Source organism: Pseudorca crassidens, chromosome 8 (genome assembly GCF_039906515.1).
Source record: "Pseudorca crassidens isolate mPseCra1 chromosome 8, mPseCra1.hap1, whole genome shotgun sequence".
NCBI lineage: Eukaryota > Metazoa > Chordata > Mammalia > Artiodactyla > Delphinidae > Pseudorca > Pseudorca crassidens.
In genome coordinates, this window is record NC_090303.1 from 106376987 (window position 1) to 106402197 (window position 25211).

The following is a 25211-nucleotide window of genomic DNA, read 5'->3' on the forward strand; positions in this document are numbered from 1 at the left end:
CGGAAGGCTGTGCGGTCTGTACGCGGCCCATCCTGCCGGCCCCGCCCACACTGCCACAACAACACTAGTAAGATTCCACATCATCTTCTAAAACTGGAGCCACAAAACGTCCTTCTAAGTTCAAACTCTTCCTGCTAACACGGGGTCACGCCCACCCCTAGGAGGACCCCGCACTGGAGGAGGCTGCTTCTCCGGGTGGCAGCAAACACGCCCTCAGGGTGGCCGGGGTCGAGGTGCCACTACAGTTCGGTATTTCTGCCGCCAAACGCTCGGATCCTATGGTCACAGACTCTTCTCCGTAATCCTTTCCCTGTACAGCATCAGGTACGTCCACAACATCACAAAATTATTTAAAATACAAAAGAAACGAAGTTTTAAAATCATGCACGTGTGTCATCCATTTTGCACAAGCAAGAAACACCCTGGCTGGCACAGCTGTGCTGGTTCACGGAAACGTAATTCAGAAACTTGAGTATTTAGAGGGTTGGCGATACGACACTCAAACCGCACGTGCAATTTCCCCCTCGGTACCTGACGTGAACACATTTCAAATGACCAAGGAAGCAGACTTCAAATAATCAACCTCATTTCCCACAGAAAGCAATAAAATAAATGAAATGCCATTGTCGTGAATCTATTGTCACAATTCTAAAAGATAAAAAGACTTCGTTCCATTTTATTCCATTCAGAGCACCCTTAAGTTCCAGCAAATCCAATTTTGAAAGTATTACTTCCCAGCACTGGAATGAATTGCCAATTATGGAACAATTGTTAATGCATTTCTGGGTAAAAAGTGATAACTGATTTGGTCTTAAATATATTCAATAATCTCTTATGCTGAGGAACGAGGACCATAAAATGGGTGCTGTGCGGGGAAAGAGAGCCCGTGGTCACACAGGGTGAAGCCATTGACACGGAACTCCGCTCCTTTTCAGCCAGCGGAGTGTTTAGAATGGAATCTGCTGACTTCCTTTCTCCGGGACCCCGGAGAAAGGCTGCTCTGCTCTGCTCTGCTCTGCTCAGCTGGACCCCGAGCTCCACCCGTTACAGTGAAATGAAGCCTAGGAGGCATGTGGGCTGGGGGCGTGCGCGTCAGCTCTCCACAGGCTTTCTGGGAAGTAGCACAACTCCGCAAGGAATTCTTCTTTAACCAAAAATTCTGTTCCCCAAATCATTCCTTTCAGCAAATCAGAGTTCCTAAGGGCATCAAAATATCTTACAAGGAAAAGCCAACAGCAACCAAAATAGAGAAGAGCTACAGTTTGTTCCACCAAAGAGGGTGTTACAGCTATTTTTATGCCCTGTTGACCGTCACTGGGTAAAGAAACTTTAACAGACGCCATAAGGTGATGCCTCAATGGACGAGAACTGAACGCCCAGACCTCTAAGTCAGCCCAAATACCGTGCTGCGTTGTACACTGGGGGGAAGGTGTAGGTTTCATTAAAAATAGTTCATATATTTAGCCACATACAGGATTGGCGGAAACAAAGAGTCATTTTCTGCTGCGTCTGGGTCGGTGCATTCAGCCACTGCGCTTACCAACGACCATAAAGCACGAGAGTCCTTCCCACTGAGTTACTGGAAAACGTGAGGCTCAGGTTCTGTTACGTTTCCTATATTTTTCTTACTGGGCGGAAAGACTGTACATGTTACACGAGTTTTCAGTAGCTAAAAACAAACGTGGGCTGCAGGGGAAAGCAGCCTCCGTACACACCCCACGCTCTGCGCTTTGCGCTTTCCATTCAGTGACACACACCAACCACACGCTGGGACCCCCCCACCCAGAAGATCTCAAAATGCGTGAGCGGGTGACGGGCCGGGCTCTAGGAGGGACGCCGAGGTCAAGCACTGGGCTACTCAGACCTTCGTCCCGTGCTCTCGTGGGCCAGGTGGACACGGTGAAGCCCGTGCGAGCTGCTGGGCTGGGACGGGACGGAAAACCTCAAAGCACCAGGGCATCGTTTTGTCCACACGGGCTCTTCGCAGAGGCCGGAGCCCCGCCCCTACACCACCTTCTATCCGAGCGAGCAGTGCGGTCGCCACCGCCCACCCCCGGGAGGCCAGCCACTCCCCTCCGGGCCCCACCCGATGAGTATCGGGGTTCTGGGGAGACGGCTGTCCTCGGAGCAGCTGGCCCCCTTCCCCTGCCCGGGCGGGTGCGTGCGCTTGCGCGGAAGCAGCCTCACCTGCCGCCTTCGCGGCGTCCGCCGCTGTCACGTTCTGGAGGTTGGCGCGCACCCTGAAGGTCACCGCTGGTCCCGAGACCCTGGAAGAGACCGTTTAACAGGCGTGAGAACCGCTCAGCACACGGGCCTCCTCCCTGAACGCCACACGCACCCCAGGCGCTGCTCGTCCACACGCGACCTCCGCGGGGGTGGCTTTGCGGGGTCACTGTGACTCTGTTCCCAGATTCCAGGAATTCTATCCACAGGCTTCGCTTTTCTAACACACACACGGCAGGGCGCTTACAAAAAGTTCAAATCAACCCCAATATCCAACAATAACAAGCAGATATTCTTGCAAGGGAAAAAGAAAAATTGTTATGGAAACTGTTTTCAGTATTCTGTTCCCAAGGGAGCCACAGGAACCAAAAGCAGAAAGGAAAGAGACGGGTATTTTTAAAATTCTCCTGAAAGGAGCTGTTTAAAAAACTTATTGAAATCTTTAGAACTACTCAGTAAAAAAATAACTGGCAGGGGGGTTTCCCTGGTGGCGCAGTGGTTGAGAGTCCGCCTGCCGATGCAGGGGACACGGGTTCGAGTCCTGGTCCGGGAAGATCCCACATGCCGTGGAGCGGCTGGGCCCATGAGCCACAACTACTGAGCCTGCGCGTCTGGAGCCTGTGCTCCGCAACAAGAGAGGCCGTGATAGTGAGAGGCCCGCGTACCGCGATGAAGAGTGGCCCCCGCTTGCTGCAACTGGAGAAAGCCCGCATGCAGCAACGAAGACCCAGCACGGCAAAAATAAATAACTTAATTAATAAATAAATAATAATTAAAAATGAACATCTGGTAAAAAAATTTTTCAAAGCTTTTTAATTACTGTGTTGCACATGACTTTGAAAAGTACATCCCCAACTAATTCGTCTGAAGGGGGGCAGGGAGGCCGCCTTTGTCAGGACTGTCCCAGCTCCGCATCTCCTGGGCCATCATCTCCCGGACACAACCCCCAGGAGCTGGTGTCAAGGGGGCCGGAACGGCACGGGCCGCTCAGAGGTGGCCCTTCCCGGCACACGCGTGGTTTCCAGGGGCTCCTGGCCGTCACCATGCCCCTGGCAAGGCAGTGCTCTTCTTGGTGATCGGTGAGGTTCCCCACAACAGGCTGTGTTCAGTTCGACTGCCCTCCCCTGGTCCAGGGGCTGGGCCTTCCTCGCTGATGCCATGGAGTCTTATCAGTATGCACAGATTCAACCACCGAATAACACCGCCGAGAACAAAACCACGTGCCTGCCATCTGCTGAGCCTCCGTGCGCACGGGAGCTTCGCGTGTACCGTGTTTAATCTCTCCAGCAAAGCAGGCGCCGTCGCCTCCATTTACGACGAGGACCCTGAGGACCCAAGGGCTGTCCTCCCTTAAAGGGAGCCCAGCTGAGTCACAGGTGACGCCGCCAGGCCGCCCGTCACCTGCATGTTCTAACCCGGCCCTGCCCCCTGCTGGGCCTCCCACCCACTCCACGCCAGTTCCAGCGTCTATGACAGGATCATTTCAAAGGCGCTCCTAATAAGGGTGATGTAAGGAAAAGTGCACGAGAGTGAGACTCAAGTGAAAGGGACCACGCTTGAGAAGAGTTACGTGGAAAGGACAGCGACACTCTCAGAAACGGCAGAAACGCCGCTAGCAGGAACCAAATCACCAAGTCAGGCGTGCGCCACGTGCCACCTCCTCTGCATCCACTCTGTCCCCTCCCCTCCTTCCCGAGCGCGTCATCCAGAGGCCGGCCCGCTGCTCCAGGTCGTGGGAGCTCAGACCACGCGTCCACGAGCCTCAGGGCTTCTTGGCATTCAGGGGCTACCTCCACTCGTGACCCTCAGGCGGCCTGGGTCCTGTCCCTCAGGCGGCCTCTGGCCCAGCTCCCTGGCCAGCCGAGTCCTCTGCAGAGGGAACTGCGGAGCCCCCAGGGGTAGCATGGCCGTCGTTCCAGCACCTCTGCTGTCGGACGTTCCACCCAGGAGCCTGGGCCTCGCCGCAAGCGCAGCGAGCGCTCCTGAAGCAGCTCCTGCCGTGGCGCCCACAGCTCTGGTGGCTCATCCAGCCACGGGGCCTCCCGGTCACCTCCCTGTACAAGGAACGTCACCACGTCCGGCAGCAGCGCCACCCTCCCTCTCCACCCCCGCTGTCGCGGCCGAGCTGAGTCTTCCCGGGTCCCGCCCCCCCCCCCGCGTGTGGCACCCGGAGGACCTGTCCGACCCTCCGTGCACGTCGCATGCAGCACCCTCCATGGACTCCCCAGGCCCCAGGGTCCGAGGGGATGCAGCAAACCCCTCCCCGGCCCCTGCTGGATGCTCCCGGGGTGGACAAGGGGGCCTCCCTGCCCCTGGAGACTTCCTGCCGCGGCGTCTTCCCCCCTCGCCGTGGGAATTGGGTTCCGCCCCCTCAGTTCCAACCCCACTTCCACAAACGCTCTGAAAACCGTTGCTCTGGGACCTCCTAGCAAGTGCAGCGACTGCTCGATGTCTGTGCTCGAATTAAACGTTAATTATTGTACAGGTCACTCGTGCGACGACGCTTCCCGCCGGCGCCTGACACGCGTGTGGATGGTGGGGCTACGTCTGGGACTGAGTCCCGACATCTAGCGCAACTGCTTCCAAAACTAGGAGAAAGTCCTTCCCAACTCGAGCGTCCACACCCACCACCAACGCACTAACAGCAGACCCACATGGCACGGCTCTGGGTTTACGCGTGGCTTCTGGGACGTGTCTAATCTAAACCACATCTGCAGAGTTTGAGGCCCGTGGGACCCCCCAAATCTAATCTTCCCTCCGGTGCCGACAGTTTTCTCTAAAGATCTCACGGACGTCCCTGGATTCCCAAAGACGGAGCACACAGGGGTTGTTCACCTGCCCCAACACTTGCGGGACCAGCAGGAGAGGCCGACGGGGCACCAGGGCCCTCCTTCCTTCCGGGACGCCACACACATGCCTCTGGGATGCACACATGTGACCCCGGGATGCACAGCCGTGACCCTGGGACCGCCTAGCGTGGAAAGCACGCCCCGAATGGAGGGTCCGTGTTGCCGTCACCAACTCCCTACCTGACACCCGGTCTGTGACGGCCCAGCCCCTGTGCAGCTGAGCCCTGGCCCTGGCACCAGCGAGGGAAGGGTCACCCCGCTGCACGGGGCATATCCAACCCCTTATGGCTGAACACGACGTGGGCTCAGGTGCTCGCTCCCCAGCACCTGCTCTAACGCGCGGGGACGTGAAAGCCTCTGCACAGAGCCTCCACTGCACAGCCGCGTCCTGTGTCGCCATCTGTCACCCTGCTGAGCCTTAACCTCCCCGGCCTCGGTTTGCCCGGCTGTAAAACAGGGGCAGTTCTGGCAAGTCGCCAGGGAAACAAGACAGGAGGCAAATAAGTACAATCTCTGCTCCAGGAAGCTGAAACACGTCTTCCAGAATCCTCCAAACCTGCGGGGTCCTCATATGGGGAGGGAGGTGTGGAGGGTCGGCAGTGGGCACGGGACAGGGGGGCCGCATCCTCGCCGGGCTCCTGCAGGGTCCAGCTGACCTGGCCTGTGCACAGGACCTCGTGAACACGTCAGGCCGTGAGTTCCCGCTGCGTCTTCAGGAATCGCCCTTCGTCAGCGCGGTCGACCACACGGAAGGGAAATCACACCGCTTCCTGCCTCACGAGGACTCACGAAGGGGGACCCGAAGGGGGACCCGGGATGAGGCTGGCGCCTGCGTTCCCTGAGCTGGTTGAAGCCCCCACTGGCTGGGAGTCCGCGAGGCCCTGCAGCACCGCCCACCTGACTAAGAGCCGCATCAATCAGCACTGCCTCCTCGGACAGCCATGATTAGATTATAAAATCACAACCGCGGTCGTTGTGCGTCTGCCGGCATAATTACACCAGTGTGCTGATGCCGTTTTAATGGCCTCTAACGATGTAATAAGAAATAATGAAATTTGCTTGACAGCTACATAACCATTAACAAAACATATGAAGCATAACTAGTACTTCCATAAACACGCAGACAATCCTGGAAGTGCCGCCTCGTGGGGCAGATTCCTCTCCTCTCCTGCCACGATGACCAGCCCTGAGAGCATGCTGGCCACGCGGTCATCCCCCCAGGCCTCCCCAGGTCAGTCCCTACGGCTGGTGCGTGTCCTCACGTGCTGGGTCCTGGGGGCGACACACAGGACGTGCATGTGTGGCATGGGACACCACACACACCCCCGCAGACCACGTACAGCATTAAATACTCAGACGTGCGAGACGAGCGTTAACTGGGCAGGACGGGGGTTCCCAAGGGGCCTGGGCGCCCAGAAGCAGGCTCGAGGGCAGACGGGGGGCTCCAGGGCCGGGCGAGGCTGTGGGGAAAGGGCCGCTCGGGGGTTTAGTCGCGCGAGGGCCCTGGACCAGACTCCCAAAGGCTGAAAGAGCGGGGTGCAGCATGGCCCCGGGGGAGTCAGAAGCCCCCGTCCCCTGAGCAGGAAGGAGACTGGCAGGTGATGTCTACAAAAGAGCTGGTCTGGGAACCGGCCCAGCTTACGAGGCTGGAAAGCCCCCAGGACACCCGTGTCCCCAGAGTCTCCAGACCTGGAGGGACTGAGCCGCAGACCCAGGTGAGGGGCCAGAGAGGGGTGCCAGGCAGGCTAGGCAGCGTCTCCTGAAGGCCCCAGGCCCGAGCCGCCCCCACTGGAGCCCCCCAGGACTGACGCCACTTCCCACAACTCCCTTTCCTCTCCGACCCTCCCTCAAACGCTCCCGTGGCAGCAGTGGGGGGGCGCGCAGCCCCGGCCTCCATCCCATCTGGAAGGTTTCTAAGAAACAAGGAGAGGCAGGGGGGCAGCAAAGGGCACGTCTCCAGGAAACAGCCCGGGGCTGGGACCTCTGCCTTCCGTCACCACGGAGGGTTTTGCTAACGGAAGATGATGCAGGTTCAATGAACACAGCCCCGCGGGGGCCTAAGGAGTCCCACCCTAGAGCTCATTCGGGTGATTACTTCTGAGGTGCGAGGACGGTCTCCCAGTGCTGCAGGCCGCCAGCTGCTCCTGGAAGCTCCGGTCTCAGGACCCCTCTGCCTGGTACTTGAGGCCCTCAGAGTTCTCGCACGAGGTTCTTGCCTTTGACGAAGGAGGCACCCACTCCCTCCCTCCCTCCCTCCCTCAGCCCTGGGCCACATTCAATGTCCCCTCTACAGAGGGAGGGGTGCAGTGTCACTGGGGGCCGTCTGGGGTGCCAGACCCGCCTGTGCCATCACTCATTCCGCCATGCGTGTTCCGCCATGCGTGTTCCGTCATGCATGTTCCGTCATGCGTGTGTTCCGTCATGTGTGTGTGTAACACGCACCCACGCCGTGCAGTCAGCGTGCCAGGCGTGCTTATGCAGACATGCAGCAGGGAACCCTGGACCTGAGCTGGGTTCTCAGTGGCCAAGCCCGTGGGGACCCCGTGGTGTGTGCAGCCCAGGGGAGTTGCCCACAGGAGCCAGGAACGGGGCAGGAAGCTCCAGGGACCCCCTCCTCCTCTTTGAAGGGAACAGTCAGAACCTCCAGGTCAGGCCGTCTGTCCTGCTTACTGGGCCACGCGGAGACCGTGACAGGGCCAAAGGGCCTGTGGAAGTGGCCACGGGCAGCAGGAACGGCTCCCCGCTGGGCTGCGTGAGGCCCTCCCACTCCAGGGCCTGAGTCTGATGACCAAACCCTCCTGGAGGTCCTGCACACCGGAGCGGTGCCGGACGCACAGCCAATCAATGCGATTTGACAGAGGACAGCTGTAACGGACCCTTGATGTTACAGGTGGGAATACAAGTGGCTTCGGGGGCCCGCATGCGGCTGAACGGAACAGACATGGACCCTCTGCCAGCGGGTGACTCATCTCGCACCCGCCCCTCCCGCCGCCCCTCCCGCTCCGAGGCCACGGCCCGTACCCGGAGACCTCAGCAGCCTCACGGCACTTGGGCTCCACCTGGGTCCCCTGTAGTTCGTTCTCCAGGCGGCTGGAAAGGCGCCTTCCTGGAGAACATCCGCGCTGGCTCCAGCACTGGGACCAAGGCCACCTGGGCTCCGGGCCGGGCTCCCACGGCCGCATGACCCTCCCATGTGGACGTCCCCCCCGTGGGTGGGGTCTCCTGCCCCAGGTTCCTCCCTCTTGGCCTCATCCCTCTGTTCACGGGGACGGGACGGAAGGCGCCTGACCTTCTCTGGCTCTGTCTATGTGTCCATCTCTGCTGGCAGCTCAGCTCCCCAGAGCAGGAACCCTGCCTGCTCTCCACTCCACCCGGGCACTCAGCGCTCGGTAAACATCTGTGCAGCGATAACCGTCCCCGTGGACCACCACGTGCGCAGAGCTGTCAGAAGAGCCTCATTAGCTGAGGGCCCAGCCCCAAGGCCCTGGCTCGCCTGCGGGGGCCAGGCCGTCCTGACGGTCTAGAGCCTCCTGGGTGGTTCCTGGCGCAGCGGGAAGACCTGAAGCCTGGGGCGGGGTTCTTTCAGGGGACTGTGGTCCTTCTGATGATGCTCGGGTTTCAGCTGCTCTTACAGAAACAACTTGAGCCCCGCTGGGCCTTTCCTTCCTCTTCTTCCCTCACCAGTTTCTCTGTGACACAATTAACGAAGCCCACAAGCGCACGGTGGACCCACCAGACGGAGAAGACGCCCAGGGCCCCGCCCACACTCACGCGATGTCCGAGAAGACGCCCGCCGGCATGTCCAGGAGACGCGCCACGTCCTCCAGCACCTCCGTCCCCTTCTCTGGGCTCAGCGGGCTGCGGGGAGAGCACAGGGTTACGCGGCGGGCTTGTCGCACCCGAGGAGCAGGGACCCCCGCAGCCCACCCTCCCGCCCTGCCCTGCTCGGAGAACTGCCCCGGCTGTACCCCTGTCACATCAGGGCTGGGCTGCAGCCACCCGGGAGCAGAGGCCTCCAAGCCGTGATGAACCACCTGCATTTTCCAGCAAGAAGACCAACACCACAATGCGAACGGGGTTGTCAGGGGAGCGTGATGGGCCCAGGAGCCAGCAACTGGCTCATCTCAGCGGGGAGCGGGGGAGAGCGGGGTGGAGGTGGGAGAGGAGGGCGGAGGCCGGGAAGCCAAGTTCAGGAGGGGCGTCAAACGTGCGGAGGGAATGCATGTGTTTAAGTGGATTCGGATTCATTTCTAAAATGAGTTATGCGCCAGTGAGGATACTGAAAAGTCACACTTTTAAGGATGGCAGGACAGCGCAGCAGCAGCGACTCCCCAAAGGGGCCCATGTGCCACAGCATGGAGCCTCGGACCCCCAGCAAGGCCAGCGTCCCCAGGGGGGCACCTCCAGCAGCGCATGTGACTCAGGTCCCTGAGCCCAGCCTGTCTCGCACCCCAGGCGCTGCCCGTGAAAGCCCGTCAGAGCCCTTCAGAGGAGAACTCGCCTGCGGTTACGTGAGCACCGTCGACAGCTGCGGTTTCTGTCCCAGCCTATCATTCATTCATCATTCAGCAAATGTGCAAGAAAGCCACTGGGTGCCGGGCGCTGTCCGGGAAATTCAGCAACAGACACTGAGCTGCTTCTTGGGGTTTATATCCAAGTGGGGACACAAGCAGCAAAGTCACCAACAAGGGAAAGGGCCTGTGTCGTTGGGGGCTGAACTGTGTCACCGAAAACGCACACCTTCACGTCGTAAACCCGGAACCTCAGAATGTGGCCTCACGCGGAAACAGGGTCCGTGAGGTCATCAGGTGGTCCCTCATCCACCACCGCTGGGGTCCCCATGGCAAGAGGAGGTGGGGACACAGACACGCCCGGGGGACGGCCGCGAGGACCCAGGTGCCAAGCCCGCTTGCCCCTCCCACCCCCCACAGAGGGCGGCACCGTGTGAGTGGAAGGTGGTGAACATGCAGGGGGTGCCCGATGGGCTGTCCCAGGACCGCGTGACTCCAAGAGACAGCAGGGGCGCAGGGCACGAGAAGGAACCAAGGGGGGTCCCAGAGGCGGGGGCCGTGGAGGTGGGCGCCGGGCAGGCCCTGCAGCCTGCTGAGATGGTTCAGGTGTGCGGGCAGGAGGGACCAGCAGGTGAGCGAGACCACGGGCGAGCGGGATGCCTCCGTAAGGGCGGAGGCAGAGTCCCCGCGCAGACGCGTCGACAAGGGCTGTGACGTCGGCTGGCGTCAGGGGAGGGCTCCAGACGCCTCTGCGCCCCGAGGAGATGCGGAGAAGCAGGCGCAGCGACGGGACTGGGGGCGACTGCTCTGAGATTCCCAGGCTGACCACCGCGTCCCTCAGAAGACGCTGTCACCCAGTGGAGGAAGCGCTCGGGAGGCTGCGATCAGCGCGTCCCACCGCGAGCTGGCGGCAGGTCTGGGCCGGGAGGCACGCCGCCCACCGCGGCGCCTCGCGCTACACCCACCTCTTCCCTGGGGGGAGACGGGCCGCCAGCCCAGCCAAGGAGCTGGAATGTGCTCTCTGGGTGGGGACACCGGTTGCTGCCAGCGGCGCCACTTTTACTGACTGTGCCAGGCCCGCTCGCCACACCCCTGCTGGTGACTCCAAACCCTCTGCAACCTCCAAGCCGTTCTTCCGAAGGTGAGGAAGGAGAGGTCGGTCCCGGTCTGCAGCTGAGGGGCTACCCCCCACCCCGATCCTGCTTCCTGAGTAAGTAGCCCTCAGGGCTGGGGACCCTCCCATCAAGGGTGGACGAGTCCCCCAAACCTCCCAAACACGCTCTCCAGAGGTTTTAAAATAAGAATGTTTTTAAAGAGGTGTGTGTGCATGTGGTGCAGACACGGGCCCTCTACCCCGTCCCCTCACTCACGGAATCCCAGGGACACCTCTCAGAGCTGGCATCTCAGCCCCACCGGGAGGTCAGCTGCCAACCGGGAAAGGAGTCCACGCGGAACCCTGGTGCCTGCCTCGCCGCTGCCTGCCAGGAGCTGCAGGTCAGGTCCGTCTGTCCCTCAGCCAGCCTGGTGCTCCAGCACGTCTGCATCTACATGAAGTCTGCTGGGACCCCGAGCTCCGCGCGGGGACAGGCCTGGCTGCACGGCAGCCCTGCGGGCACCTGTGCCCTGGTGACGGGGCACGGGTCTCGAGGGAGCTATCCGGTGCTGACCACAGCGCCAGCTCAGTGCGCAGGAGAAATACCGCCACATCGGAGGGGGACGAGTCCCACAGCCCGGCGTCAGGAAGACAGGGCCCTGTCCCCCCCTCCCCGGCTTCTGGCCACTAAGCAGGCCCCACCAGCTCTCACCCCTAAGGCCACGAGCTCCTTCCTTTCCCCGAACCCCCCTCTGCACGTTGACTCCAAGCCACCCAGCACACCACTCATTTTCAAAGGTCTCTGAGGATTTTGCGCATTTCGGTCCTGTCTGTCCACGAGCTGCAGGCTTGCGGAGGGCGTGACCAGCTCTTATCTTTTCCTTTCTCTCCAAAGTCCGGACACAAACCAACTTCCCTACCAGGTTGCTACGAGATTCCACGAACCCCGTTTCCTAGCTTGTCTTCAACAAGGGGTAACGTAAGGAGATGCGGAGTCCGGCGCCTCCGTCGTGGATGTCAGGCCCACTGTGAGCCTCCTGGCCCTACCTTCTTCCACCCTCACAGCCCAGAAATTGAACATTTTCCTCCATTACGAGATTATCTAAAACAGCCTTGAAGATAATGATGAGGTTCGCCAGCCCAGAATGTTCTCAGTGGCCGGCTTGCTCTCCAAGGAGACACCTCGATGACCGGAGCCGCGCGGTGACCCCGTCGGCCCCTCCCGTCTCGCTGTCACAGCTCCGGCAGGCAGATGGCTCAGGACAACAGCGGCTCCGTTCTCGTGCAAGTCGGACAAACGAGAGGTGCTGACTGTACTCAAAACGAGCACGCAGTTGTTTCTGTTTTATTTTTAAACTATGTGGCCATCAGCTGTCATGTCATGGTCTGAACTTCCTCAGAAAGCAGTTGGGGTTCATTTCAAAAATCAATGGACGGATACAGCACGTGCAATTTCAGGGGCCCGCCTGTGACAGCTGCCACCCTGATTGCCTGGACGCCCAGCGCTGCCTGGAAGAGAGAGATGGCGCTTTTAGCAGCTTGAGGTCAGAGCCGGCAGCGGCCGTGGGGTCCCCTGCCTGCCTGGTTGTCAGCGGCAGGAAGGATTTCCTGTCGACAGCTGGGCCGGGCCTCCTCACTAAGCCACTTCCTTTCTGAAGCCACACGTTCCTGCTGTTCAACCGCGTTAAACAAGGCTGCTGCCGGGAGCTACCAAGTCAGCAGAACGGGCGAAATGGACTGCGTCGGCGTCCTGACCTCGACGGAAGCCCGCCGAGGGGCAGCCGCGCCCCGCTCTCAGGAGAGCCTGATGGCCACACGCACAGCCCCACGATGGCCGCAGTGTCCTGAGTCACTGCTGGACTAGAGGAAGGGGCCAAAACGAGGAGGTGATGAGGGAGTTTCGGAGGCCACTCTGAAAATAAAGACTAGTGAAAACGGCGTAAGGGGCAGAAAGCTTAGGACCAGTGCAGACTTCTGGAAGGCGTCCCTCTGCCCTCGGCTGTGCGTGACTCCACGGAAATTCTCTCATTCACTGCTCACACAGACCTGGGAGGAAGGTCCCGTATTAACCTCACTCGAGAGAGGTGGAAACTGAGACTCGGGAAATTAAATCCCTTGCCCAAGATCGTGCTAGTAAATCCCCAAAGAAAGATGGAAACGGAAAACGTCAAGGTAACGCTGGGATGTCGGCTTCCCAACTGCTGCACCTCTGCCTGGATTTTAGCCCAGCCGGACTGAAGAGCGTCTGCACCCGCAACCTCTCCAGGCCTTATTTTCCCAAGTGCTATCGTCTCTTACTTACGAGACACGTGAAACCAAGCAGAGAACGGGATGCGGCGACGGGGCCGGATGCCCCGCCAGCCCCACGCTCGCGTCTAGGACTCTGCATCCAGGAGCCGACCGTGCTTCCGCTGCTTCACTTCCTCACTGCGGACATCTCACTATTTATTTGAAAATTCACCGAAGGTTGGGAACCAAATGAGTGATGGGTCACAAAATGAAAACGAGTCAACCTTGATACAACGCTTTTTGAGATGATACTTGAAATCAATGAACAAAATGAGATTTTCACGGGACTCACCGATTATTCCAGTTATCCGCACCCATCACTACAACACAAAATGATGCTTCTCTTTTTAAATCATCCTATAAGGTAGTTACAATTTTTGCTAACCCACAGGAATTCTCCCCGATGCAGAGAAGTGACGCTTCTGATGAGGACAATCCTGCTGGCGTCACAGTGATTCAAGTTCCCAACTCCCGTCTGGCGCCACTATCCTCCCTGCAGGAGTCGAATGAAGGCCCCGTTTTTCAGAGCGTGAGTGAGTGAGCCTATGACAATCTGGGCAGACACACTGAGCTCCTGTGAGGGCTGAGCTCCCCGGCATCGCGGAGCACAGGCAAATTCACCCCGAGTCTCTGACAACCCTGAATTACTCTTATTAAAACCTGCTAACAACCTGCTAACAACCATCAACTCTTCACAAGTAAATCATAAATAGATAAAAAACTGTTGTATGCTAACAACTTAGCATTTTTTAACATCAAGATGAGACTGTGCGTCTCAACATAAATATATTCAAAATTTTAACAAATATGTTCTCCATAATATATTTGAATAAATATATTCTCCAAAACAATTTTATTCTCCAGGAAAAAAAAATTTGCCAACCGCTTAATACAAATCTAAGTATACAACGTCTTAGAGTGTCACCTTTATAAAAAGTGCATTGACGTCAAAAACATAAAAATGTAAAGCTTTTGTATGCAAAGTGAAGCTGCTATCCACTTAAAAGGGACTTGTAAAGAGAAGATGTTTCATGTAAGCCTCATGGTAACCACGGAGCAAGCCAACAGCAGCACAACCTAAGGGAAAAAGCTTTCAGCTTTTCACCGTTGAGTGTGACGCTACCTGTGGGTTTGTCATACGTGGCCTTTTTACGTTGAGGTATGTTCCCGCTATGCCCGCTTTGTTGAGAATTTTTATCATAAAAGGAAGTTGAATTTTGTCAAATGCTTTTTCTACATCTCTTGAGATGGTCATTCTCATCTGCTTCCAAGACATTCCATGCAGCCCAGACACGCCGTGTGTCCCATACAGCGGAGCGCAGATCAGGGTCCGGGAGGAGTGGGGGCCGGGAGGGACCATCTCCTCCCGGGAGCCCCTCTCGTGACTCTCCTCCCTGCCCCTCCTGCGGCCCTAACCTCCAGCGGCACCCACTCGTGGGGACCCTCCACCGAGCCCCCTCGGGACACACGGCCTCCGTCAGCGCAGCCCCGCAGCGAGAAGCAGCGCGTGGCCCTCTGCTGGCTCCCCCGTCCCACCCCCGGGCCCCGGAGGCTGACCCCAGACCTCGCCAGGGCGGACTCCTCACCCCAGCAGTCGTGGTGCAACTGCCGAGCTAGATTTCCGTCCAGCCGAGGTCACAGCACAGACGATGCCCGCGGCACAGAGGGCGAGGCGGGCACGGTGCTGACGGCCAGCATGCCCACTGGCCGGTCTCCTCCATCCACCGCAGGTCCCCTTATCCCTCCTCCACGGGCAGCAGAGGATCCAGCAGAGCGGACCCTGACCTCGCCACCCACCCCTGGCGCCTGCAGGGCTGTCCTACGTCTGCTGGGGAAGACCTCACCGCTCACTGCCCGTCCTCCAGCCTCATCTCAGCCCCTGAGGTGCCCACGCGCCTCCTGACGCAGGCGGGGCCTTTGCTTGTGCCGCTCCACCCGCCTGCCCCCGCAGAGCTCCAAGCAGGGGCCCTGCAAGCTCATCTGAAGCCTGAAACCAACTCCGACGTAACCAGTATCCACAGCTAGCGTTCTAGTAAAGCTTTCAAGTCATCGTTCTACGTAAGCCTATCTGCCTCAACCGAGTCTCCTCTCTGGATACTTTTTTTCTTTTTTTCCAGTTTTCTTTTTCCCTCTGGCTTCATTATTCACTTGCAGACTTACTACTATTTTGACAGCAGGGCAAATCTCATCTTTTCATATTTTTCTCCCTCTTTCCTAGTCCTTCATACGTAGGAGTGGAATTTAAACTGCTTAACTTCTGACAGATTCAAGTCTTGGCCCATTTATAACACAGCTGAGACACTTTGCAAAAAATCAATTGCAGGTGTTAGGGTGTGAGGGTCTGTGGGGATCACTGTGGAATTTCAGGGCATCACTGAAGACAAAAAGCTAAGCTTCCCCGACGATTATGGAAATCCAACAGCAAAGCAGCTGGGGGGCTGCGTAGATACAGTTATGGATGTAGATGTAAATGATACAGATGCAGGTATAGATATATAGGTGTAGGTGTAGATATACAGGTGTAGGTATAGATATACAGGTGTAGGTATAGATATACAGGTGTAGGTATAGATATATAGGTGTAGGTGTAGGTTAGGTGTAGCTGTAGATGTAGACAGACAGATACAGACACAAATAGATGACGCAGATGTGAGATGTACAGAGGTACAGACGTAGGTATAGGTATGAGTGCAGGTGTACCTGTAGGTGCAGACACGCAGACACACATATGGACGTAGATATAGATAAATGTAGGTGTAGGGGTAGATGTCGGTACACAGATATAGCTGACACAGACCTAAGCAGACGACACAGATGCAGGTGTACAGACACAGGTATCCGCGCAGGTGCAGCTGCAGACACGTACACACAGGTACAGGTCTTCATGGCTAAACGAGAGCAGGGTCCCCACGTCACCAGACGCTCCTACGTTCCGCACTCCCAGGCTGGGCTGTAGAACCAGCCGGTAGGAGTCGGGCTCTAAGGACAGCCATGCGGCGGACAGAGGCTGGAGGGCCAGGCTCCAGGCCTGCTCGGCGCGGGCCGGGCTTCCCTCCCCGCCCGGCCCCGCCCACCAACAAACATCTCGCCCTTTGCTGCAGCAGAAGGATCCCATGCGGGAAGGGGGCTCACAGTCAGAGACCATAAGGGTCCCCTGGCACCATCGTCCCTTCTGGCACCTCTGGGCAGCCAGACATGGCCAAGCTGACCTGGAAGGCGCTGGGCCAGAGAGGCACTGAAACTGTTTTCAACACCCATCACATTTGCACCTTTATGGCATTTTCTCACTTCGTCCACCACCACGGTTAGAGGCCAGGCAAATGTGAGATATCCTCCAGGTCTAGAATTCCAGCCAAGAGCAGACGTCAAACTCCAGCACGGCTCTATAACCTCAGCAGACGTGAGCCAACAAGCTAATAAACGAAAACAAAGTTCTGACACTGATGTGACAACTGGAAATTTGAACACAGACTACATATTTGACGACATTAAGGGATTTGGAGTCCTTTGTAGGTGTGACATGGCATTACGGTATGTTAAAAAGAAAGAATCCCTCTATTTTAAAGATATTTCATGAAATGCTTCTAAGACAGTATAACTGGGATTTGTTTCAAAGGAGGAGAGCTGGAAGTAGGTGGGGTGTGACCGGCCTGGGCTGTCTGGGTCGCCGGGCCTGGGTCAGTATCTTGCTCTTGTGTGTGTTCAAAATTCTGCACAGGGAAGAGCAAACACAGATCTGCTGCCTCGTGAAAAATACGAAACTGACAGCCCGGGAAGCCTCTCGGACGGGGGCCCCGCGGCTGCATCTCGGCACCCAGGACGCCCCGGCCCTCGAGCCGAGGCCGTGGGGACACCGCCCAGGCCCCTGGAGCGCGGCCACCGGCAGGTTATCCTCGAGACCCCCAGGCTCCCTTAGATCATCACTGAGGATGCGGATGTAGGGCTTTCTAAGCAGAACCTCTGTTTAGAGGCAAAAGCCTTGCCACTGGCGCTTTTGAAGACTCAGTTCTGTGACTCGGATTTCTGTTACCATCGGAGCCTCGAACTGCCTCGGGAAGGACTCTCACATCAGCTACAACCATCTTCCTAGCATTTACGCACAGCCCGCCCCCAGCGGGCTGATCCTCGAGCGGAGGCCTCAGCTCCCGGAAGTCCCTCCTCACCCTGTCACTTACTCCCCCAGCACCCCCAGTGCCTGTCTGGCACTGGGGGTCCAAGACGGACAGAGCAGCCGCCACAAGAAGCATGATGTCTGCGTGAAGGCATGGTCTGCAGCTAAGTAAACAGATCCAGAGGGGGCTCCACAGAGAAGCCCAGCCCAGCCCACCTGAGGAGTGAGTGTTTTCCCGTAGCGATTCAGAACCACGAACATGAGAGCCCGGGGGTGGCTGGAGGGTGGGGTCCTGAGGTGACAGCAGCCGGGTGGACGGGTGAGGGCCTCGAGCCGGGGAGCCTGCGTGATCTTACAGCAGCACTGGGGCTACATCAGGAAGGGAGGGACGCGTGCGGGGAAAGCAGGTGGGGGACTGCAGAGGGTGCGAGGGGGAAGGAAAGCACCGCAGACCACCAGCGCCTTTGGAGGAGCCAGGCGCCAGGGGCTGGGACGCAGCTGAGCAACTGCTGGTGCGGCCCCTGCTCGAAGCGGAAGAACCCCACAGGGTGTGTCATTCCACCTCCAGGTAAGGTTCTGAGGGGAGGGCGGCGCCCTGGAGGAGGGACCCTGACCAAGGAGAGCTGCCTGGAGGAGGTGGCATCTGAGCGTGCTGGGCCAGGAGCAAACCCAAGGCCTCCTGTCAGGACCCCTCACATTCCAGAGCGGAAAGGAAGCAGGCTGGGGAGGGAAATGGAGCTGCAGGGCCCAGGCCTGGGCAAGGCCGTCGTCGTCGGGGACAGAATGACACGGTCACGTTTAGGTTACGGAGCGCTCTCCTGAGGGGGAAGTTTGGAGGGGATGCGGGGAGACCTGGGAGGGGTCCTGCAGGGGCAGGGCTGGCGTGGAAACGTCAGCGTCAGCGTGGGCAGAGCCTCCCGGACAGGAGAGGAGCCGGTCAGCTGGGGGCGGGGAGGGAGGTACCTCACCCCAGGTGACGGCAGAGGAAGCGGGCGGGGGTGGGCTGAGCGTCGTCCCTGGGCTCCTGCAACCTGTACGAGGAGAGCGACGTGGAGAGAGCTGGGTCGGGGTGAGACGTTTACAGGTAAAGATCTGTTTCGAGCTGTGACACGGGATCGCGGGCGTGGGGACCCACCCGGCTAACACTGCTTACGCCTTCATTAACAACACAGACACCCCGGGGTGTCTGAATCTCACAGCCTACTTTTGTACTTTCCTCAGCTGAATTTCAAAACAACCCACCAAGCTGAACGGAGATATGTCTGACTGCCTCAGGGGAAAAATTACACCGTGTTACGTCCAGATCTCTTTCCTTTTGTGAGCACCTCCTGTGTCTCGGTCATTGTGGGTCCTCAACACTCGTCCCATTTCACAGCTGGGGCGCCAAGTCCAGAAGGGCCGGCAGGAAACAGACAAGGCAGAACTGGGCCACCCTCTGGGGCCTGAAGACCACTGTTCACCGTCCTTCTCACTGACAGTTCCCAGAACTACCAACTATGCAGTCAAGAATTTTCGATTTGGGATATTTTTTGTTTCTTTTTCTTACCATTTTTTAATACACAAAGAATGATTATTTTCACTCCTTACGGCATCCCCCCGCCCCCGCCAATCTTAAGTGATAGTAAACCCATCAAACCGAAGACCGTCTTTTAAAGACAAACAAACGAAAGGATGGATGGTGTCATGGGAGGGCTGTCCAGGAAGGTTCCGCACAGAGATGCGGCCACACCTGAACACGTCATCGAGACACGGCCTGAGAGTGGCGCCGAGTAACTACAGTCTGCGCTGCCACCGTATACACAGAACCGCCCCCCGACATTCTGGAGGTCTCCTTCTCCAGCAAGGGAGGGAGAAACCGCAGAGATGGGCAGGACCCACTCCTGGCTGCCCACGAGCCCAGAAGCAGCCACGTGAGCTCTGAGGGGCTGCTCGGGCGGGGCGGGGCGGAGTGGAGGGTGGAGGGAGACCAGGGCTGGACACCCCCCTCCCGCGGCTGAGCGGAGCCCCCCTTCCCGCCCCCCCCCCGCCGGCTGCCAGCGCTGGCGGCTCTCCCACTGTGGTGAGGGGTGGCGGAGGGCGGGCAGGCTTCCCCGAGGGCTCGAGCGGCAGGTGTCTGAGAGGAGAAGGACGGCACCCGGCCCGGCAGGGCAGCCTGGTGCACAGGCCTGGGGCGGCACACGCTCCCGAGGCCTTGCCCAAAGGGGCCCCTTCTTCCAGACTCCACTGCCCAGGCCCTACCCTTGCCCGGAGGAGGGAGGGCGCAGCGCGGCCCGACGCCCCTGGGCGCCCTCCTGACAGCCTCCCCCGACCCACAGCCTTTGCTCCGCTTCTCCCCGGGGGCAGCCTCCCCGCGGCGAGCGCTGCAGCTGACGCCCCGATCTGGTGAGCGTGCCCCCCCATGCGTTCCCGCGCCGCCGCCGCCACGACCCGGGTCATCTGCCGCTGTGGGATTCCCACCCCGAGGCGGCCTCCGCGGCCTCTGCACTGAGCCCCAGGGGGCAGCCACCAGTGGGACCCGGGCTTCGCCCCACCTTGGGGGTTCCAGGTGATCCGTGAGGGCGCGGGGGCCGCGGCACGTGCTCACGCAAACTCGGTCTGCGCGGCTCGGACGACCCCTGTACAGGAACAGGTCCCTGCAGGACACGAGGGCTCGTCTCCTTAGGGGGGCGTCCCTGCCCAGCACACCTCATAGCTCCCAGGTTTTCAGCTGTAAAAGCGGCTTGGCCTCTGCTGACAGGTGAGCGTCCCCTCTGCTTCACATGCAGCCTCCGTCCCGTGGTCACTTCCTGCCAACCTAACTTGAAATTACGTTTAAATCGTCCTCGGAGGACCTGGGATGGCTGCCCTGCCCTTCGCGCGTCTTGAATAATCCATCCAGTTTGTAGAGAGGATGAAAATGCAAGTGGCAAAGGATTAAACGACAGCCTCGCCCACCAGGAAATGGAGGCGCGAGGCCAGCCGCGCCATGCCTGCCAACGTCAGGGAGGAGACGGCACGCTCCTCCTCCTTTCAGGAAGAACCAAGCAACTAAAATAAGAGAAGAAAAGAACAGTGTCGGATTCCTGTCAGTAAATAGTTGATCCATTAAGGCTTAAACTGAGATCTGGGGAAATCTTGCCGCCGAGAATCCCAAGTTACCAGTTACTCTGACAACAGAGGCAGAAGCCTCCGTCCGTCCGTGGAGGGAGGGTGGGAGACGCTTCTGGAGCAGGTCTCCCCTGTGACACACAGGGAGTTCTGGACATAAGGCTGTCGGCTGCACCACAGAGCTTCCATCCGACAGAAACAGCAAAAGAGAAGACGGGAAATCGGCCAAGATAAGATAATGATCCTTTTCTTTAACCCGCGCTTGTAGCAGGTAAGCGTTCAGGCCCCAAAGCTGAGGCCAAGGAAAAGCCCTCAGGAAAAGGAACTCTGGACGCAGAGAAGAAACGCTCAGAAGTGGCTTCGCGTTACAGGAAAGTCAGCAAGAACAGGAGGAGACACCCGACGAGATGGGTCTCCCTCCATCCACGTGTCGTCCACTCACGCTGGGTTTCCTGTGATGCTGAGAACGGTAGGCCTGGATGGTCCTGCTCTAAAGTTCATCATCCTCTGTTCTCCGTTGTTCACGCAGACTCGAAAAGTCTTCCCAATGATCAGAATCCTTTCCCAGCACTTCCATGGGGCCTCGGTCTCCTGTGTGCGCAGCTAAGCCCCAGGCCCCAGACAGGAGCAGCCCTGTACCCTGCGCCGGGGACCAGCCCTCCTGGTCCGGGCATCAGGACATCCTGGCGGGAGGAAAGGTGCTCAGAGCAGCTGCACAGGGGTCCCTCCAGTGACCACGCACACACACACAACACAGAGATGCACACACACACACACACACAGGAACACGTACATACTACACACACGTGCACAGACACACGTATGCACAAACGCATACACACATGCACACAGACAACCACACACAGACACATACATCCTACACACACATACATGTGCACCCGTGTATACATACATGCACACATACACAAATATACACAGCCATGTGCACACAACACAGATAGACACACACACAGAAACATACAATACACATACACGTCACACACACACACACACGAGAGCAATGTCTGCTGAGAAAGGGAAAACCCACGGCACAGGTCAGACCGGGCAGCAGGCTGCTGGAAGGGTCTGACGCAACAGCACCATCCAGGCCCCCGTGCGCGCTGGGTCACGTGTGACTCTGACACACCCAGCGGGAGTTCCAGTTCTGAGCAAAGGGGCTCAAGGCAGACAGGGTGCGAGGAACACGGCCCGGAGGTGTGGAGGCCGGAACGGGCAGGCGCATCTTCATGAAAAGGCTGGAGAAACGAGGCGTCAGTGCTGCAGAAGCCTCCAAACCCAGGCGAGACACCACCTTCAGCTTCACGGGGCCTTGACACAGGGTCTGGGTTTGCCGTGTGCGGTGCAGCGACGGTGAACGCGCGCGGAGGCGAGAGCGCAGAGGCGGCGGAGTCAGCAGGAGAGACGGTTCCCGCTCTGACGGAGCCCCTCCCCACGGGGAGTAACCACTGAAGCACACTCGACGCCTGACCAGAGGCACAGGATGACGCAGAAGCAAAACCGCGGGTGGACGTGTGCGCACACCTGCACACGCACCAGCGCACACCTGCACACACACGCACGCCTGTGCATGCAGCCAGACACACGTGTTTTCCCTTGGAATCCCCACTTCCATTCCTTGAAGGAAACGCACCGTTACGAAGCGTCAAACGTCAGGTTCGTTAGTGAGATGACCTGAAGAACAAGGCCGACCACCTGTCACTTGCTGGGCACGTGACATTGATTCTGTCCCTTGTTGCGCTCAGCACAAAATTAAGGAGAGGACAGAACACTTCATGGTGGGCGGCACGTTTTTCCCTCGGAAGAGTGACTCATACCCTAGTATACGGACGACTTGAAGCTTCTGGAGTTCTAGCCAATGTGGGCTGCCCGGGGCGCCCCTTGCACCGCCCATCCTGCCTGAGACACCCCGGCTCCAGCTCCAACAGGCACCCTGTGGCCTGAGCTGCAGGTGATGGCGCCAGGACCAAGGAGCCAGGCAGGGCTTTGTTTGGGGTTTATTTGGTGGAGAATCACCCTGAAGCTCGGGTTCCCGGTCCAGAACACGGGGTCAGGGGGACGGCTGGTTCCTGGCTCCCCTCCCACACCTGCAAGACCAGGGATGCCCACCCTCCACCTCCAGGTGAAGATGGGGAAAAATATGAAAGCGTTTCCCCAGCCTGCGCAGGGCCAGGATCTCACCCACGGAGAGATGAAAAGCTCCCACTCACTCGTTTTCCGTCACAATGTAGCCGTACTCCTCCTGGGGAGGTTGGACTTCCAGCCGCAGGCCTTGGCCGGGGGGTCCCCGGGCCCCGGCGCCGGGGCGCTGGTCCTCCTGCGGGGCCGCCGGAGCCCGGAGCTGCGATGCCCCAAGTCCGCCCGGCCCCGGCTCCGGGTGCAGCGGCCTTTGCAGCAGCTCCTTGGAGTAGGTCTGACTCTTTATGTTCTCCACCCCAACGCGATCCTCCTCTGAAGACGGGGAGGCCTCAGGGTCCTCCGATTTCTTGATCTCCGTCTTGAAAGACCCGGCAAGATGGGGGGCTCCAGGCAGGAATGGAGACCCAGGACCCTGCAGGAGGTCCCCGAGTTTGACGCCCAAACGGCTGACCTGGCAGAAAGGAAACCAGCCTAAGAATGTGCCCCAAGTCACAGAGAGGCATCAGCACCAGACTCTCGGGGGAGCGGGCACTGGCGTACGTAAGCCTGGGGCTGGAGTGGGCCACACGGGGCAAATTCGGCGTCCGGCCGAATGCATGTCGTCTGGAGAGCCCAAGCTCTGCTGGCCTCTCCCTCTGCGTCCCAAATTAGAAACGTGTCCCTAGACCCCATGGCTCCCTCCGCAACTCGGACAGCCGAACCCTCCACTTTTTATTTCTGATGGACATTTCAAAGAATTGTTGGTGTTTTCTTCACCACGTGCTAACAGGCACTGAACCAGGAACCACTAACATAATCTGACAAGAGAAGTACTAACCAGAAATTCTTCTTTTCCACCCACAAAATAGAGTTTCGTAGAACCACATCACTGCCATTGCTTATGAATTGACTTTCTGCATCCTTAAGACTAATACAAATGAGCAAAAGTTCTCCAACAGGGAAAACCAACAAAGCGCTCCGTGGGTGGACGTGTGCGCACACCTGCACACGCATCAGCCTGTTCCAGACCCCTCTGGACCAGCACACTGTCGAGGGGCCCCTTGGCAACGACAGAGGAGCAGTGGTCTCCCCATCCCCCCACAGTTACTAGGGAGCATGGGACGTGTGGCTGGCACAGCTGGGGAACTGAAGTCTTATGGACTTAATTTTAATGGGTTTAAGTTCAAGCAGCCACATTTGGCTGGTGGCTCCACCATGGACAGCGCCGTGGGTGTACATGATCCAGAGCCTGTGAACGTCTGTTAAATGAACCTCAGAAACCAGGACACGCGGGACGACCTCAACGACACAAAGTGGGTGTGAAGTCTTATCAGGCGGTGTTGTCCTCCCGTTTCCCTGGGTGGATGGGGGGGTGGTTCTGAGGAATATTAATTTGAGATTATGAGGGTTTTTCTATCTTTTTCTGGAAAAATTTTTTTTTGTATTTCACGTACGTTCCCAAACCATGGACAAGAAAACTAACGCGACTCTGGGTTTCACGGGACCCGAACACGCCCCATCTTACCTCCTGGTAAAATCCTGCACCGCCGTCTCGCACTCTGTTATCTGTGAAAGACACGAGCTCATCAAAATCCTGGCCCAACATATATACACTAGCAAAGGTAAGGCAGATAGCTAGTGGGAAGCAGCCGCATAGCACAGGGAGATCAGCTCGGTGCTTTGTGACCGCCTGGAGGGGTGGGAATGGGAGGGTGGGAGGGAGGGAGACGCAAGAGGGAAGAGATATGGGAACATATGTATACGTATAGCTGATTCACTTTGTTATAAAGCAGAAACTAACACACCATTGTAAAGCAATTATACTCCAATAAAGATGAGAAAAAAAAATCCCGGTCCAGCATGTCAGCACAAAGGTCACAGGACATACAGGGTGACCACCGAGTAGGTCAGGCACAGTGAAACTGGCCTCATTCCCACGACAACGAAAACCTCCGCTTACAGTACAGAGGTGGAGCTCCGTAAAGTCCACGACAGAGGAGGGCTGACACACTAACTCAGACACGAAGTCAGTCAGTCAGTCACGATGCCAGTTCCAGGGAGCCACGTATTATCCTCAGGTAGCTCAGAGCAGAAAGAGCCGCTGGGCCAGGCGCAGCGCGCAGTTACAGAAAGGAAAGTGAAGTGTCGACCCACACACCTCATGCTGAGATGCCTCCAGACTGGGTACTTTCCTGTGGTGGCCACTCCTCTGAAGACACACGCAGGAGTCGGTGTGTGGCTCCTGTGCTCCTGCAGACCCTCCCAGCCCCGGACAGGGACCATCTCGTCCGAGTAGCAGCCCAGCATCTTTTCCTGCATCGGTCAAGCCACGCTTCCAGCTTCCAGGCAAGCGTCGTCCCAGCCCACAGAGGAGGGAGAGACATGCACCTTGCGCCTGGCATGTTCCTGGGTGCCTACTGTGTGCAGCGCACTGCGTTACATGCTTTATAGCTTCCGCAACTCTGAGAAGCAGTCAGGCGGGGAGACGGGGCCTGCCCTGCTCGGCCCTCGCACAAGGCTCCCTGGCGGCTGTTAGTGGGCACATGTGTGTGAGTGGGTTGGGGTGTGTGAGCGTGTGTGAGTGTGAATGTTGGGATGTGTGTGAGTGTGCATGTGCTGGGGTGTGAGTGTGCATGCACTAGAGTGTGAGCGTGTCTGTGTGTGTGAGTGTGCATGCACCGGGGTGTGAGTGTGTCTCTGTGAGTGTGTGTGAGTGTGCATGTGCCGGGGTGTGAGTGTGTCTCTGTGTGTGAGTGTGTCTCTGTGTGTGTGTGTGTGTGTGTGAGTGCATGTGCCGGGGTGTGAGTGTATCTCTGTGTGTGTGTGTGTGTGTGTGTGTGTGTGAGCGTGCATGCGCCGGGGTGTGAGCGTGTCTCTGTGTGTGTGTATGACTGTGCATGTGCCGGGGTGTG

General features: G+C 58.2%; 1 protein-coding gene across 2 annotated transcripts in view; it reads right to left on the reverse strand.

Annotated features, from left to right (window-relative positions):
- PTPRN2 (protein tyrosine phosphatase receptor type N2) overlaps nt 1-25211 on the reverse strand; it is a 690682-nt gene that overhangs the window by 402886 nt on the left and 262585 nt on the right. For both annotated transcript variants that reach the window (XM_067747597.1, XM_067747596.1), the window contains 4 exons: nt 23825-23865; nt 22392-22771; nt 8844-8930; nt 2188-2267 (listed from right to left, as the gene is read on the reverse strand). In XM_067747597.1, coding sequence (XP_067603698.1) covers nt 2188-2267; nt 8844-8930; nt 22392-22771; nt 23825-23865 — 588 coding nt within the window. The remainder of the gene's footprint in view (nt 1-2187; nt 2268-8843; nt 8931-22391; nt 22772-23824; nt 23866-25211) is intronic.